At 50.8% G+C, this 12,208-nt stretch overlaps 1 protein-coding gene across 1 annotated transcript in view; it reads right to left on the reverse strand.

The window, feature by feature from the left end:
- marc1 (mitochondrial amidoxime reducing component 1) overlaps positions 1–12,208 on the reverse strand; it is a 68,289-nt gene that overhangs the window by 9,727 nt on the left and 46,354 nt on the right. The window contains exon 5 of the mRNA XM_072508376.1: positions 5,092–5,153. Coding sequence (XP_072364477.1) covers positions 5,092–5,153 — 62 coding nt within the window. The remainder of the gene's footprint in view (positions 1–5,091; positions 5,154–12,208) is intronic.

Below are 12,208 nucleotides of genomic sequence, written 5' to 3' on the forward strand. Positions count from 1 at the left end.
CCTTTGAAGATCTTTTAAGGGACGTTAAACCGATTAAGGCGGCAGTGGAGAGAGTTGAGCAGCGTCTAGAGGCTCAGGTCGCCTCACTCCAGAAAATGGAGGAGTCAAGAGGACCGGCTAGTCTCGGTAGAAGCAGAGCTTTCCTAGATTGCTGACAGCTTCAAAAAGGTACGTGACAAGGTTGACGAGCTGGAGAATCGAGAGCAGCGGCAAAATATCCGAAAGTGGGTCTGCCGGAGGGGTTGGAAGGCTCGCAATCCTCGGAGTACGTCGCACGGTTGCTGCAGAAGCTGGTAGGTGAGAACATTTTCAGTCGTTCCCCCCACCCGCCCCCCCAAAGATGGATCGTGCACACAGGGCTGAGGAGAAAACCAAAGGCGGGTGAGCAACCAAGGGCGATGGTGTGGTGCGATTGCACCATTTCCTGGACAAGGAAAATATTCCGAGGTGGGCCAGGCAGGTGAAGAAGAGCTCGTGAGAGGGAAGCGTAATCAGAATATACCATGGTTGGGGTACGGATCTGGCTAAATGCCACGCTGGATTCACAAAGTCAAGGCGGTCCTGCACAATGAAGGTGTGAGATTTGGAATACTGTTTCCGCCCAGTCTGTGGATCACCTTTCGTAAACAGGAGTACTTTTTAGACACCCTGGAGGAGGCAGGCAAGTTTCTTCGGGACCAGGGGATTGGGAATCTGTAAATAAGTTAAAATGTTGTTCTGTGCCGTTGAGGATTTTGTTGTTAGTTTGATTGCTGTGCATCCTTGTATCGTTGCTATGTTCTTCTGTCTAACACTCTCCCTCCTTTCGTTTTAATGAGGTGGGTCTGATGTTCGGGAGCTGGGGAGATATGGAGGATGGGATAGGGGTTATTTATTTATTTGTGGGGTTTTTTTATGATCGAGATTAGGGAAGTCGCAGGCCTCGTGCGGGGGCCAACATACTGGTGTGAGAACCAGTAAATGGAAGGGATGTGGTGGCTTACCAACTGCCCACCCATAAGGAATTCAGATACCTCCAGATAAGGGCCTTTTTGTGTAAAGAGGTGAGTTTGTTCCTAATGTTGCCGCTCTTGGGTCTACAGGACAGGCTCCTCTCGGAGGATGATATTGGGGACGGCAAGATCTCTCATGTGTAGGTGGAGTTGGTCAGGAGGAAGCAAGTTTCAATATGGCAATGCAGCAAAAATGGGAGGAGGAATTGGGAGGCACGGTGCGGGGTTGGATTTGGGAGGAAGCACTATGCAGGGTTAATGCATAGAGCACATATGATGCCGATAAGGCTGAACTGGTTCTTCCCAGGAGTGACCGATCAGTGTGTAGGATATGCCAAGTCCCCTATGAATCATGTCCACATGTTCTGGTCTTGTTCCAGAAGGGTGTTTTGGATGTATTGTCTCAAGTGGTGGGAATGGTGGTCACGCCTTCTCCATGGGTAGCTATTTTTGGAGTGTCTGAGGATCCGGGTGCCTTGGTGGGAAAGGAGGCCGTGTCATGGCTTTCGCCTCCCTATCAGCCCAAAGGAAATTTTGCTTAACTGACGGTCCTCGGATCCACCAATTATCAGGTCCTTGCTGAGTTTCTTCATTTGGACAGAATTAAGTTCGCCATAAGAGGTATGGATGAGGGAATCTTTGTGAGGTGGTGCAAGCTATTCATCGGCTTTTTCAAGAGGTATTAGAACATCAGCGGTGGGGGGGGGGGGGGGGGGGGGGGGGGGGGAGAGAGAGAGAGAGAGAGAGAGAGAGAGAGAGAGAGTAGGGGGGTGATGCAGTACAGTAACCATTGGTTGTTAAGGGATAGGGGGTACTCTATTTTGTTTTTTTAAAAATTCTTTGGGGGTGTGGCTGATGTACTTGTACATATGGGGCTTCTACTGTGTCACATTGCTATAGTGTTATATGCATTATTGATATGTAATGGAGTGTTCGGTATTGTTTTGTATTATAGACTATTCCTGTTTTTGTATATTTTGTATTTTCTGGATATACCTTCAATAAATTATCTTTTCAAAAAAACGAAAGCTGTACCGGGCGCCAAACCATTGGCAACGGCCCACTCCCCTCGGCGAAATCGGATCTCACCGGAGTGAGGCGAGAAACCAATTATCACCACTCAAGCCCAATTTCCATATAATTAACTGGAGTCACCCCATAACTAACGGCCTCCCGTGATTCAGCGGCCTCCTCAGCAAATGGCCACGCTGGCACCAATTCGTAGTCCTTTTGAAAAATGTGAACTTGGTGGATGGGCTGCTGCAGGGAGCAGAGGAGGTGAGCAGCCATCTTCGCTCACAGGCAATGAGCCCAGGGGCACTGCCCCTGTGCTCTGGGATGGGGGGGCAACCAGTGAGTGCAGCCCGGGTTGGGGGTGGGCACCATGGGGGTTGCGAGCATGCGCAGATCCGCCATGCCAACCACTGTACCGTGTTTTCCCGTACCGGGGGGAAGCCCTAGCCTCTGCCCCATTGACCAGCCACAACTCCCACTGACCATGGAGGCCTCTGGTCATGCGGCCGAAGACAATTGCTAATAGGGAATTGTGGTTAAGTGAGCACTTCACACATCCCAAGTGGATCCCCGTGGGTGGGCGGGACAGGTAGCACGTGCGGCTCATTGCCTTGCATCCCAATCACACCTTGATGCATGGACATTGTGCTTGAACACTGCGGGAGGCAGCACCACAGCCACAGCTGCCAACCTCGGAACGTCCAGGGGATGTGGCACAGCCGCGGGCAACATGTCTGTGACCGGGTGTGCGTGGGCAGGGTGTGACAGGGGGCAAGTCTGGGGGATGCTATTGGTGGTCGGCTTACATTGCAGAACAAAGAGCCAGAGGTGTCATACTGGTTGTGATGAGGGGTTATGATGGTGGCACTGTTGCTTCACAGCTCCAGGGTCCCAGGTTCAAATCCTGGCTTGGGTCATTGTGCTCTCCCCGTGTCTAAGTGGGTTTCCTCCGGGTGCTCCGATTTCCTCCCACACGTCCCGAAAGACATGCTGTTAGGTAATTTGGACATTCTGAATTCTCCCTCTGTGTACCCAAACAGGTGCCGGAATGTGACAACTAGGGGCTTTTCACAGTAACTTCATTGCAGTGTTAATGTAAGCCTACTTGTGACAATAAAGATTATTATTATTAATGTTCCTCGTCCAAGTGTACACCAGAGCCCCACTATCCTGATGGTGCTGCCCCACTATCCTCCCCCTCCCCGTCCTCCCCAAAAAGCCCCCTCCCCCAAACGCCCACGCCATTCCTTGCCCCCACCCACCCTCGCCAGTGCCCTCAGCGATCCTCAATATGCTTTGGCTTCCTACCTCTATCGCTACGTCTCGGTGTGCCCCAGGGTGCACATCAGAAGTGAAGCTGCTTACCTTGTCCCGTGGCCTTCAATGCCCCTGGCGGGCGTCCTCTGGGGCCAGAGGGCCCCAAGGCACTTGACGGCAGTACATGCACAGCCGTGTCGCCCTGTTCCGGGTGCTGGCTGTGAGACGCGGCCTCATCAGAGGGGTGGAAACCAGTGGAGCTGGTGGCCACTATTGCCGGTCCACAGGAATGGTCCGGGTTGCCACCCAGCACCCCTTCCTCCCATATGGTGTCCACAGGGATGGTGGGGCAGCTGAATTGATTCCCAGCTGCCCCTGCGTCATTTGGCTGTGCCAGGCCTGGTGGCTCCCCATTGTCTGCACCATGGTATCGACACCATCGGTGATGAAACTCAGTGATTAGGCCATGGTCTGTACTGACTCGGCAATGCCCACCTGCGACTGGGGCAAACTCTGCAGTGCCTCGGCCATTCCCGTCTGAGAGTGGAACATGTCCCGCAACACCTCAGCATCTCATTAAGGTCAGCCTGGTACTGGGTCATGTCCCCCAGCGGGTTGGACAGTCTGCCAAGGCCCTCAGCCATGGCCGGCACCGACTGCGCCAAGGCCTTGGACATCATACTGCCGACATCATGCACCAGGCTCTCCACTTCGGTCGCCACCAGTGTTGACCTTGGTGCCAAGCATTGCTGGCGACATCTCCTCCATATGTAACCTCTGGGTCTCCTCCAATCGGCTATGGACCTGCTGGAGTGCCACTGACATCTCCTTCTGAATGTCCTGGTCGCTCCCCAACATCTCCATCAGCCGGCACCCCGGATGGGCCGTCGCCGTCGGCAGGATGTCCTGCCAGAGAATGACCATGTGGTCAGTGGGAGGGATGGGTCAGTCTGTATGGCATTAAAACTCACGTGTGACAGTCCACCCAGGTGGGGCCCGGTGGATCCTCACCTCTGTGGTGTGTGCCGACCTCTCCATTGGTGGCCTCTCTGTTCTCGGCCACGCCATCACCTCCAGGACCCCTTCCTCAAATGTAGTGAGGATTCTTATGTCCAGCACCCCTCCACCACTCTGTGCCCTCTCCCAGCGATTCTGGGAGAGCTTCTGAGGAGATTCAGAGAGGGCATCATTAGCCACATGCGTGGATCACAGTGTGGGTGGGTGCGGGGGGCGGATGGGGGGTGCGAAGGGTACCGGGGGGGGGGGGGGGGTTGCTGTCAACTCACCCTTGCTGCCCGTTGTAGGTCGTTAACCAGTCCCCCTGGTCACACTACCCAATCTTACGGCCGCTGCCACTTTGTCCCAGGCGGCACTGGCTGCCCTGTGGCTCACCCTCCGGGACCCTCGGGGGAACAGGACATCACTGCTGGCCTCCACTGCATCTTGGAGCCTCCCCAGCTCCGCATCCCCAAATCTTGGTGCCGGTCTTCTTGGCTCCATGGCTACGAGCTGAGTGGGGCTGACCATGCAAGTGCTGCTTAAGTGCTGCTCAACCTTGATAGCTGTGGGGGGGGGTTGGATAGTGTTCTCGGTCTCACCGCATCGGACGGGAGGAAGCTCACAGCAGTTCCCGCTCGCTACCACGCTTCAAAATCTTTCTGGTGAATCACGCCAAGTGTTTGTTGCTGTTTTTGCACACTTCCTTACATTCAACCAAGAGTTTAACTCGCAGGAGGAGTCAGTCATCTTTTCCTTCCCATAAGCTACAGAAATTGTGCAGCAAGTACTGTTAAGACAAGAAAATCAGAAGAAATGGCTAAGTACAAACCTGGTGCAAGCCATTCTACGGTACAATTTTGTAGTCCCAATCTGTAAACCTTTCCATGTATCCTAAAAATTAAAAACATAGAAAGTAATTACAGTGAAAATGTTGGAGCATGTCTGTGTATAATTATTACCGAATCCCCTTCTACACCATTTCAGGCCAGGCATTCCAGATAACAAATTATAGGAACATAGAAACAGGGGGAACATAGGAACAGGAGTAGGTTGTTCAGCCCCTCAAGTCTGCTCTGCCATTCAATGATGGTTGATCTGTGGCCTAACTCCATATGCCTGATTTTGGCCCATATCCCTTAGTACCGTTGCTTTACAAAATTCATTGATCTCAGACTTAAAATTAACAACTGATCTAGCATCAATTGCAGTTTGTGACGAGAGTTCCAAACCTAGAAGTACTTCCTAACATCTTTCCTGAATGGTCTGACCCTAATATTTTTAACTAATAATATTCTTTATTATCACAAATAAGCTTACATTAACACTGCAATGAAGTTACTGTGAAAAGCGCCTAGTCACCACATTCCGGCGCCTGTTTGGGCACACGGAGGGGGAATTCAGAATGTCCAAATTACCTAACAGCACGTCTTTCTGGACTTGTGGGAGGAAACCAGAGCACCGGAGAAAACCCACAGAGACACGAGGAGAACGTGCAGACTCCGCACAAAGCCGGGAATCAAACCTGGGACCCTGGAGCAGTGAAGCAACAGTGCTACCACTATGTTGCCTGGTTCAGGAATCTACAACCAGTGGAAACAGTTTACCGGCTGTCTTTTCCTGTTACTATCTTGAAGATTTTGATCAGGTCCCCCCATAATCTTTAAATTCTAAAGACAGGCCTAATTTGTATAATTTCTCCTCATAGCTTAACACCTGAAAGTCCAGGAATCGCCCTTGTAAACCTACGTCATACACTCTCCCAGGCCAAAATATCCTTCCTAAGGTGTGGCCCAGATCTGTTCACGGTATTCCAAGTATAACCAGAGTTTTGTAAAGCTACAGCATAACTTCTGCATCCCTACACTCTAGATATAAAGGCCAGCGTTCCATTAGCCTTCTTCATTATTTTCTGCACTGGTTCGTGACATTTTAAATATCACCTGAACCTCCATGTCTCTTTGGCCACCCACTGAATTTAGCTTCATACCATCTGGAAAGTACCCTGATCTATTCTTTTTTGGTCCAAAATGGATAACCTCACACTTGCTCACAATGAAATCTATCTGCTACAGTTCTGCCCATTCACCTAGTCTATCAATAACCCTTTGTAATTTTATGCTATCATCTACACGGTGTTCAATGCCACCCAACTTTGCGTCATCAGCAAATCTGGATGTATGACTTTCTAAGCCATTGTCCAAGTCATTAATTAATGTGACAATTGAGGCCCTAACACAGATCCTTGTACAACACCACTAGTCACATCCTGCCAATTTGAGCACCTACCATTATCCCTACTTTCTGTTGCCTGCCGCTCAACCCAATTTCCCAGCCATGTCAATAACTTGTCCTCAATTCCATGGGCTTCTACCTTAATTGACAGTCTCTTATGTGAGACTTTATCCAATGCCTTCTGGAAGTCTATACAAACAACATTCTCCTGTTCACTACCTTAGTCACCTCTTCAAAAATTCAATGACGTTTGTCAGGCATGGCCTACCTGTCATGAATCCATGCTTCTAAGGTGTTCAGTTAGCCTATCCTTGCTTATAGATTCCAACAATTTCCCCACCACAGATGTTAGGCCAGCTGGTCTGTAATTCCCTAGTTTTCCTCTTTCACCCTTCTTAAAAAGCAGAGTGACATGAGCAATTTTCCAAACCAGAGGGATGACTCCTAAATCTAGGGAACTCTGAAAGATTATAGTTAGGGCATCGACAAATATTTTCTCCTATTTCCTTTAATATCTTCTGATGAAATCCAGCAAGTCCTGGGGATTTGTCACTCTTTCGTTCCAAGAATTTCCTCATTACCAATGCTTTGCTTAAGGTAATTTTATTCAGTCCATGTCCCAATCCCAATCAATGTCCTCAGGACCTCCGGCAAGCTTTCCTCATTTACTGCTGTTAAATACTGAGGCAAAATAATTATTCAACAAGTCTGCCATTTCCCCAGTCTTTAGCAGGCCAACATTGTTCCTGCTCACCTACTTTCCCTTTATGCAACTATAAAACATCTTCTTAATGATTTTGATGTCCCTTGTAAGTTTTCTTTAATAATCCTTCTAGTGGCTCTTATACATTGTTTTATGGACTTTTACTGGTCTCTGTATCTTTCCCATTCAACTAAAATCTGTGTTGTTTTTTATTTTCCAAGCCCTTTTTTTTAGTTTTATGCTTTCCCGTATCTCTTTAGTTGTCGATGTCTGTTTTTTCTGTGAAGTGGCGCTTTTCCCTCTCAGGGATATAAACTGGCTGTGTATTGTGTTAAATGTTTCTTTAAAGACTTCCACTGTTCTTCAGTTGCTTAACCCATTAGCAGATTTTCCCAGTTTACTGTGGACAGTCTCTGTCACATCTCTTTGTCACTGATAACACACGCAGAACCATACATTCAGCACGGTAGCACAGTTGATTCACAGCGCCAGGGTCTCAGGTTCGATTCCCGGCTTGGGTCACTGTCCGTGCGGAGTCTGCACGTTCTCCCTGTGTCTGTGTGGGTTTCCTCCGGATGCTTCGGTTTCCTCCCACAAGTCCCAAAAGATGTGCTGTTGGGAATTTGGCTATTCCGAATTCTCTCTCTGTGTACCGAACAGGCGCCGGAATGTGGCGACTAGGGGCTTTTCACAGTAACTTCATTGTAATGTTAATGTAAGCCTACTTGTGACAATAAATATTATTTTAAAAAATCTAAATTTCACTTTCAAACATTGCATTGTACTTGGTCATGTTATGATCACTATTTGATAATTAGGTTACTAATTAAATCCGGCTCATTACTAAATCCAATATTGCTTGCCCCGCCCCCCCTTGGACATACTGTCATCGGAAATTATCCCTGACACACTCCAGAAATTTACTACCTTTCCGATAGGTGCTTGACTACCTCTCCCATTGTATGTTAAAGTTAAAATCCCTCATTAATACTCCTTTGTCTTTGCAACACACTTGCGTCATTTCTGTATTTATACAATCTTACACTTCCAAACTGCTGCCAGAGGATCTGTACACAACACCCATTACAATTTAGATCCTTTACTCTTCCTGTATCCACACTATCTCACCTGGATACTTTCCCTTCCTCTCTTACTAATGAATTGATTCCGTTTCTAATCAGTAAGGCTACTCCCCACCAAACCACCCCTGTACCCTGCCATTTTCCCTACCATCCGTAAACTTTATAACCTGGTTTATTAAGTTCCCAGTCCTGACCATTCCGCAGCCATGTCTCAGTAATAGACACTATATTGTAATCTCCAATTTGCATTTGAGCCTGCAGCTCATTTAATTTATTCTTTACACTCCATACATTTGCATATTGAACTCTATACACTGTAACCGGTCCCTCAGCACTGATGCCTTATTCATCCATTTTATTATTTCTTTCTTCTGGTTTAATCGATATACTTATTATAGCTTTGCTATTACCTGCGACCTGAAGTAGGATTCCTGACTTTCTTTACTCTCGGTCCTGTGACTTGTTTTTGAAACGGTTATTGACTTCCCCAGAGGCCTCCCCCCATTTACTAAAGTCCCTGTGACCACCCTATTTGGTCTTTCTGCTAGGACATTGATCCCAGACCTGTCCCAATGGTACAGCTCCTTTCTGTCCCAATACTGATGCCAGTGTCCCATGAAATGGAACCCCCTCTTTTCCGCACCACTCCTATAGCAACGTGTTTACTTCCCTGATTTTCTTATCTCTATGCCAATTTTCACATGGCTCGGGTAATATTCCAGAGATTAAAACCCTTGAGGTCCTGGTCATTCATTTTGTTCCTAGTTCCTGATAATCTCTGTGGTGAATGTATTATACCAATAATCCACCATTGTATTTGTATCTGTGCTGTTGCCCTTGTATTTGTATCTGTGCTATGCTGTTGCCCTTGTGGGCTTCTCCTCTGGGCGATTGTATGGTATTATCCATAGGGGAACATGTTGGGGCATGTATGGGCTCCGCCCATGGCTCCTCCCCTTGAAGGGAGGTATAAAGAGCAGTCGACCTGTAGGTGGCTCTCAGTATTGGATCAGTCGCAGGCAGGCACTGTTCTAAGTTGATTAAAGCCACGGTTTACTTCTACTCATGTCTCGAGTGAATTGATGGTCGCATCAATTTAATCAACTTAAACGCAACTATGGAATCGGCCCTCAAACCTGACCGACTGGAACTCGATCCACCTGCCGCGGAGGCGAAAGAAATTTTTTCGCACTGGCTCCGCTGCTTCAAGGCCTATCTCGCAGCCACCTCCACGCCTTCCGTCACCGACGAACAGAAGCTGAGCCTCCTCCACACACGGGTGAGCCATCGAATCGCTGTTCAACTCGACGAGGCCTCCTCCTACGCAGACACCCTCGCGATGCTCGAACGCCTCTATGTATGGCCCGTGAATGAGGTCTAAGCGCGACACATCCTCACCACTCGCCGCCAGCGTCCCGGGGAATCGCTAGATGACTACCTACGCGACCTCAAAGTCCTCGCACGCAGCTGCAACTACCAGGCCATTACGGCCACTGAACATATGGAACTCGCCGTCCGAGACGTCTACGTGGCGGGGGTCTGGTCCAACTACGTGAGACAGCGCCTACTCGAAAAGGGCCCTGGACCTGGATCAGACGGTAAAGTTAGCCTGCTCCCTGGAAGTAGCATTCCAGAGCCTTAACGCGTTCCCGGCTGACCACGCGACCCCCTCGTGGACCCCCGACCAAAGACTACCCCAGGCCTGTGCCGCGCAGCCGTCCACCCACCATGGGGGGCTATCCTGCTATTTCTGCGACCAGTCCCAACACCCCCGGCAGCGCTGCCCGGCCTGTAACGTGAACTGCAGCAGCTGCGGGAGAAAAGGACATTTCACCAAAGTTTGCCTGGCCAGGTCCAAGAACTCTAACTCACAGGCCCGATCCTCAGACTCTCAGGCCCGCAGACCCCGCTGTGTGGCAGCGTGTCTGCCGACTCCACCCCCTGTAGACGCGTCATCAGCCTCGTGCTATCCGTGGGGGCGGCCATCTTCCAGGCCTCACAGCACGTGCGACACACGGAGGCCGCCATCCTGGCCATCCTCCCCCACGCGGCCGGCCACATGCGATCCATGGGGGCCGCCATCTTGGCCATCCTCCCCCACGCGGCCGGCCACATGCGATCCATGGGGGCCGCCATCTTGGACACCATCTTCCTCACTGCCCGCCACCCTCCACCAACGGGGGCTGTCACCTTGGCCGCCAGCTGCTACGCCGCTCGACGTGTACGATCAACAAGGGCAGCCATCGCGGAGCCACCCCAGCACCTCCGACCACCCCGGCTACCCGCAACTTAGCGTGGTCACCCTGGACCAGTCGCAACCCAAGCACCTCCGGAGCTCCATGATGACCGTTGGGGTAAACGGGCACGAGCCGCCTTGCCTTTTCGACTCCAGGAGCACAGAGAGCTTCATTCACCCGGACATGGTAAGACGCTACTCGCTCCCAATTTTCTCGGGCGCACCAAACCATCTCCCTCCCCTCTGGGTCGCACTCGGTGCAAATCCGAGGGTGCACTACCGCAACATTAGCAATACGCCAATTTTAAATTATATGTGCTCCCAGACCTCTGCTCTCCTCACCTATTGGGACTAGATTTCCAATGCAACCTCAGGAGCTTAACCCTGAAGTTCGGGGGGCCCCTACCCCCACTCATCATATGCAGCCTCGCGACCCTAAAAGTCGACCCTCCCTAACTCTTCGCAAACCTCACCGCAGACTGCAAACCAGTCGCCACCAGAAGCAGGCGGTATAGCATACAGGACAGGACTTTTATCAGGTCCGAGGTCCAGCGACTCTTGCGGGAGGGAGTCATCAAGGCCAGCAGTAGCCCCTGGAGAGCTTAGGTGGTGGTCATCAAACCCGGGGAAAAGAACCGGATGGTTGTAAATTACAGCCAAACCATAAACTCGATGCGTACCCCCTTCCCCGGATTGCAGACATGGTAAACCAGATCGCACACTACCACTACCACGGTGGATCTGAAGTCTGCATACCACCAGCTCCCAATCCACCCGGAGAACCGCCACGACACGTCTTTTGAGGCAAACGGCCGCCTCTTCCACTTCCTCCGGGTCCCCTTTGGCATCACGAACGGGGTTTCGGTGTTCCAAAGAACAATGGACCGAATGGTGGACCAGTACGGGCTGCGGGCCACATTTACGCACTTGGACAATGTCACCATCTGCGGCCATGATCAGCAGGACCACGACGCCAACCTCCACAGATTTCCCCAAACCGCCCAAAGCCTAAACCTCATGTACAACAAGGAGAAATGCATTTTCCGCACAACCAGACTCGCCATCCTCGGCTACATCGTGGAAAACGGGGTTCTAGGACCCGACCCTGACCGTATGCGCCCCCTCCTGCAACTTCCCCTCCCCCACTGCCCCAAGGCCCTGAAGAAGTGCCTCGGGTTCTTTTCATATTATGCCCAGTGGGTCCCCAACTATGCGGATAAAGCCCGCCCACTAATCAAGGCCACCATCTTTCCACTGGCAACTGAGGCTCGCCAGGCCTTCAGCTGCATCAAGGCAGACATCGCCAAAGACGCGATGCTCGCGGTGGACGAGTCCGTCCCCTTCCAGGTGGAGAGCGACGTATCAGAGGTCGTTCTCGCCGCTACCCTCAATCAAGCAGGCAGACCGGTGGCGTTTTTTCGCGCACCCTCACCACCTCTGAAATTCGGCACTCCTCAGTCGAGAAGGAGGCCCAAGCCATCGTGGAAGCCGTACGGCACTGGAGGCACTACCTCGCTGGTAGGAGGTTTATCCTCGTCACCGATCAACGATCGGTAGCCTTCATGTTTGACAATACGCAGTGGGGCAAAATCAAGAACGATAAGATCTGGAGGTGGAGGATCGAACTCTCCACCTATAATTACGATATAGTATATCGTCCTGGGAAGCTCAACGAGCTCCCAGATGCCCTGTC

The sequence above is a fragment of the Scyliorhinus torazame genome, chromosome 1, assembly GCF_047496885.1.
Source record: "Scyliorhinus torazame isolate Kashiwa2021f chromosome 1, sScyTor2.1, whole genome shotgun sequence".
NCBI classification, from domain to species: Eukaryota; Metazoa; Chordata; class Chondrichthyes; order Carcharhiniformes; family Scyliorhinidae; genus Scyliorhinus; species Scyliorhinus torazame.